The sequence below is a fragment of the Pavona decussata genome, unplaced genomic scaffold, assembly GCF_977016875.1.
Source record: "Pavona decussata unplaced genomic scaffold, jaPavDecu1.1 SCAFFOLD_47, whole genome shotgun sequence".
Lineage (NCBI taxonomy): Eukaryota > Metazoa > Cnidaria > Anthozoa > Scleractinia > Agariciidae > Pavona > Pavona decussata.
The window spans coordinates 1,999,076-2,005,000 of record NW_028145469.1 but is presented as its reverse complement, the minus strand read 5'-3'; the positions used below and the strand labels follow the sequence as shown (position 1 = coordinate 2,005,000).

Sequence of the window (5,925 nt, the reverse complement as noted above, 5' to 3'; positions counted from 1 at the left end):
AAGTAAATGACGATTCACAGTTCTCTACTCCTTTATTCTTTTCTGCTCAATAGTTAAAGAAATACACTAAGTAAATACAAATAACCATACTTGTAAACGTTTCTTAAAAATTACTTCAGCAAATGTTAACAATTGAAAAGTCTCCATAAAAACTACATAACAAATACGTGCACTGATGTCATTTCAAGAAATGATTTATTCAATAAAGCATGCCACATTTGAAGGTATAAAGCAACAAAGTGCTTCAGTGGTGATCAATAATAAATTATGTTCAAGCAATCGAGCCAAAAAATAAACAAAGTTCGTCCACAACAGTAGCAGGGAAAGTATTGTTACTACCAAATAACTCTATATTAAAATTTCGGCAATTCGGCTCAATCAAGTGCAATGAGTAAGTAAAAACAGTAAATACAGTGAGTAAATACAAATAACCATACTTGTAAACGTTCCTTAAAAATTATTTCAGTCACTGCAAAGCTACATAGCCAATGCATGTACTGATGCCATGTAAAGAAAGGATTTATGCAATGAACTATGACAAAGTTGAAATTATTCAGTAAAGCAACCGAGTGCTTCGGTCTTGATGATGTTGAAGCATTCAGTCAAGTTCACAAAATAAACGAAATGTTTGCCGACAATAGCATGCAAGTGCTGTTGCTACCAAATAACTTAAAACTAAAATTTCAGCGTAAAAGTTCAATCCAGTGCAAAGACAAATTCAGCAAACTGCCCACTTGAAACTGTGGTTTGTCCTGCTGCAATGTCCCAAAATGAAAATTTCACCCCGGAGGATCCTACAAAGGACATACCACCCTGGCCATACCAGGAAGGTGGACCAGTTATTGCGGCCTTAATTTCGTACCTGGTATTTGCTTCTAAAGTAACTGAAGGTTCAAACCCAATTTCAAAGCCTTGATAATCTCCTATTGTACACTTCATGAGCTTCGACGAAAACGAATCGGTTTTAGTTGCGACCTGAGCGTATGTCTTGTAACTGTCCACACTCAAAGTCACTGAATATTCACCGCTGTCGCTACCAAAAAGACGAATTGCATGCAGCTTTATGTTTTTGTCTACAGAAAGACCTAAATATTGTAAACAGTCGTCACTATAATTAGATGCATTATGCCACCCAGTAGCTAACGAGCCAAACCTACTAATTTTCTCAAATAGCCCAGCTCTTTTAGTCACACAAAAACCCACTGAAATATTCATCACAGAATTAAAATACCTCACCAGGTCGCATATCTCTTTCTTGCTTAGTATGTCACACTCAAGGACAACACTAGCAAACTCTTTTTGTTCCATCACAGGAAAACGAATTCCCTTCACGATCCGTTCTCCAAGGATCCTTCTTTTCTGAGAGCCGTCTGCTACAAGGCCTTGCTTTTCACATTCCTTTCCAGCCCAGCGATCGACAGCTTTGAACAATCCCACTTCCTTGATATTCAACGAATCTTTCTCCACTAATTCTTCCAGTATTGACCTCTCGATTGTCACGAAACCATCCGATTTCACAGCTTCCTCCGTTTCTTTCTCAATTACTTTCCAGCAATGATCCAACAGATCTTTCTCTTCGTATTTCTGCACGTCCGGCAAAACCGTAAACACGTTTGACCCGTCCAAGTTCTCTTGCAGATAAGCGGAACATTTGTCGGCCAGAGAAGGCAGCATGTATTTCTTCGCCAAATACATCAACTGCATCACATTGTCCGGTGTCAAGTTCGCCTCATCGCTGTAAATGAAACGAAACAACTCCAACAGGCTCTCGTACTCACAATCAGAGATCTCGATGGAATCTTTTGTGTCCGCCAGCTCACCGTAAAACATGGCATAAAACACTGGACTGCTGATCGCCAACACAAATTTGTGAGCCGGAATATTGGAGTCTTGCACGACGAACTTCACATCGCTCAAGATTTCTTGGTTAAATATGGACTTGCTTACTTGACTTACTTCTGGCTGTTGATTGCCGAAAAATCTTTCTTGACTGCACCAACAGACATGATTAAAACGACTCTGCGTTTGAACGTTTCTTTTTTTCCTTCGCTTCGAATAGCGACTATTGTAGCTTTCGATTTCAAGGAGAAAGTCACGGTATATAATTTTTATGTCACGCATGCATCGTGATACTGATCGCAGGCTCAGTTTTTGGTCCGAATCTAAAAAAGGTACGAAAGGAAACCAACCACTTCGAAACTAGTAATTTAACAGGATATTTCCTTAAAAACAAGAAAAATTAATAAATTGCAAAAAATGGCACAGAGTTAGGCCATAATATTAATTACACATCGAAATTTCAGATCTCGACTTTCGATCCATGTGCTTTTGTTATCATTATTATTTTTTTATTGGTAAGCTTACAGCAACGTGAAAACATTGACCACAATCCATGGAACCACTTATTTTATCACCACCAACAAACATAAATAAATAAATGAACTGACGAGAAAAGAACGAAATAAGGATAACATAATACGAAGCATACATACAATGCTACACTGTTCACAGTGCCTTACTTTTCCGTGGGATTTTCGAGACTCGTACCCTTCGATCGAACTCCCGCCACTGCAGTTGGTTTTTAAAAACAAGCGCAATCTAAGGAGAGTGTCTTAACTATTACCGAGGGGGTGGGGGGACCTAGTCAGGGTATGTCTAGGCTACCGAGGGGAGCGGGAATACTCAACGTACCCCGCCGCTCGTTTTTACAAACACAAGATGGCGTGAGTTCGATCACAGCGTACGAGTCTCGAAAATCCCACGGAAAAAAGGGCACTCTGAACAGTCCACGGCAATGAGTGTGGAGATGTAGGTAGATCACCTAGAGATTACGTGTGACGGTGGCTTGTGACACCAACACACGTGTTGGAACTGGAAAACTGGAATTTTATTACCAAGACAATCAAGTAAGGCAAATGAGACACTCGGACACCAACCCACGGCCTGGCCAGTACATTATCATACGCACAACAATATCACCCGGGCAGTGGCAGCCATGGACAGCTGTTTCGGCCTTGTTAGGCCTCATCAGCATGGCATAGCCGTCGGGCACCTGCCGTGTATCAGGCACCCTTTACTGCCGAGGCAGGTGTAAAACACCCCTTTAAGTGACAGTTCCACAGCACACATGTGGTAGCTGTTGGCTGGGAACCGCACGGCAGTTCTCCCACGGCATGCACTGGGGAGATTCGTATGCGTATGCATAAGATGCGTATGCATAAGGTATGCATACGCACCTTATGCATATGCATAAGGTCACGTATGTGACATGCTTATGCGTAAGCTACTGGCCAGGCCGTGGGCTGGTGTCCGAGTGTGCCACTTGCTTTAATTGAGTGTCTAATTTTATTACCGCAGGATTTCTGCGGTAAAAATAATGTAAGCGGTTACGGGGCATCCAATAAAATATCAATTTCTTCTAATTCCCCAGTCTCTCTCCTGGTTATCAACCGCTTCGGCAAGAGCGTGAGGCCTTTGGGTACGAGAATATGAGAAGTGCGGTTCCTTCCTCTACCCAACCTCTCCTCGTTTTGACCGTTAATTTGCTTCAGTAACTCATTTCAGCTCGCGCCGAGAAATCGGAGGAAAACAGGACGACTGGCCGCAGTCTTTGCTGTTAAATACTGACCTTGATCATTTCCGTGTCATTTGCCAGTCCCAATGGCAAGGCTAACTTATCGCGGGTTTTAAACTGCGTGCATATCAACCTCGTAAATATTCCATGTTGCAAAAAGGGAAAATTTAAGGACGATGCCTACTAATACGGAGGTATTTTTGCGCAGTAATGACTATGCGGGAAAAACAGATCTTAGCAAGGGCTATTGGAATCCAAAAAGAAAATTGGGGGTAACCGAGCATTTTTTTGAGATAATTAAGCAACAATTATTAATTTTAAAAAGTGCTAAAATACAAAGAGATGTATGGTATTATTCCCCATATTGAGGCTCTATTATCTCTGAAAAATGCATGGTTACTCCCAATTTTCTTTTTGAATACCAAGAGAACTTGCTACGTTCTGCTTTCTAAGCATAGTTTTAAAACGCGCAAAAAATATCCCTGTATAAGAAGGCACTACCCATAAGAAACCCGAGTATCTTGAGATGCGCAGAACCAGAACTGTATGCGCAGTAACAAAAGTAGGGACTGTCCTTAAGAGATATTAATTTGTTTCCTTGAAAAATGTACTGCTCAAATTGCTTTTATTTTGGAACGCCCAACTTAGAATTTCATCCACGGATTCAAAAGCAAACACCACCTGCAAAGCATGGTAAATGGCAGTACGGGAAATTACTGCTTAGGGACGGACCATTAGAAAAGTGTTGGGGGGGGGGGGTGGGGGATTTTCAGTTTGCAAGAATTTTTTTTTTCGGTTGATACCCTCTGCACGAATTTTTGTTGCTGTTGTTTTCCAGAAAAAAAAAACTTTAAATAAAGGATTTTTTAAAAAAGTTGTACTTTGTGGGCTTGGAATGATACCTTTAACCCCCTGCATTGGTTCAGCTTGTTATCTCAGTATTACTGGTGTCACCTTAATACCTCTACTCTCTATAAGCCGGAAATCTCTCTAAGCCAGACAGTTGGAGTCGGTCCCGACGATGTGCGTCTTTAATAGAAAGGGTTTACCGTACTATATTCAAAGCAAATTTGTCGTACATCCTGATTTTTGCAGTAAAAGCTTTGAACATAAATCATTTTAAAACTATGTCGATTATTGACCGCCTTAATCCTTCAGTAAACAGCAAGTCATTCACAAGATACAAGGTACTTTCGATCACCAGATCACAAAGCACTTTGTGCGGTTTTAATTTGCCTACAGAGCACTTTGTGGTATTGACAATGAGCCACAGAGCATTTTGTGGTGAATAAAGTGAACACTTGCCCTTCAATCTAGATGCTCCTACAAGCGTTTAACAGTACTTCTTGAAAATGACTCAGTTTTTTAAATTTTGTAACCATAAAGCACTCTGTGGCCCAACGAATAAAACTACAAAGCGCTTTATGGACAAGCAGATATGCTGGAAGCGTTTTACTGACAAAATCGTTTTTCTTCAAAACTAATTGACCTATTGCTCGTGATTATTGGGTTTACTACCAGTAACAAACACAAAACAAAATACTGAGTTGTAGTAAGGGTAAATTCCAGCTACGACACAAAATGTGGGGTTGGTTTGTTGTTCATTCAAAACAAACTTCCACAAAAAAATTTAGATTTTCAAAACATTAAAAAGGCCATTTTGGGGCATTCTGGAAGAAATTTTCTGTCATTAAAACACTAAAAGGTATTTTCTATAATAATTCCTTAATCTCCTTCTGCAAGAATTTTTTTTCTTCCGTCTCGGCTTGCAAGAATTTTTTTTTTCGGGCATTTTGGCTTGCACGAATTTTTTTTTTGTATTTTCCCCACCCCACCCTCCCTCCATCACTTTTCTAATGGTCCGTCCCTTAGCTACTTCCATTTGCATGGCGAGGGTCATGCATAAGCTATCTCAAAAGTTGGACTACCTTTTGAAAAAATAAAATAATAAAAAAATCACTTTATTTAAGGGTCAATGTATTTAGCGCAGAGCCCTAATTGGAGACACTTTAAACACCGAATTGGAATTTAAAAGTAATGGTTTTTGAGGAGAGGGGAAAACCGGAGTACCCGGAGAAAAACCTCTCGGAGCAAAGACGAGAACCAACAACAAACTGAACTCACACGAGTCCTAGAATCGAACCCGGGCCACATTGGTGGGAGGCGAGTGCTCTCACCACTGTAATAAATCAAACAGTTTTAGAGAAAGGTACTACCAAGAAACCTATTTCCGCGGAATTCGCGCACAGAATCAACAGCTTAAGGATTAAAATTGAACCAAATTTCAAGGTGAACTAAGGGATGTCTCTAGTTACAATTACAACTCAGAGAAATCGGGTTCTATTTCAACT

At 40.3% G+C, this 5,925-nt stretch overlaps 1 protein-coding gene across 2 annotated transcripts in view; it reads right to left on the bottom strand.

Annotated features, from left to right (window-relative positions):
- The window catches only part of LOC146482240 (BTB/POZ domain-containing protein 6-like), a 56,186-nt gene extending 54,045 nt beyond the window's left edge, over positions 1-2,141 (bottom strand). Inside the window, exon 1 of one of the 2 annotated variants that reach the window (XR_014864193.1) lies at positions 154-2,140. Coding sequence is in view for 1 of the 2 variants with exons in the window: in XM_085107517.1 (XP_084963643.1) it covers positions 697-2,121 (1,425 nt within the window). In the remaining variant the exon portion in view is untranslated. Of the gene's footprint in view, positions 1-153 lie in introns of both variants that reach the window. The other variant, XM_085107517.1, reaches the window with a different exon arrangement.
- Positions 2,142-5,925: the final 3,784 nt, after the last annotated feature.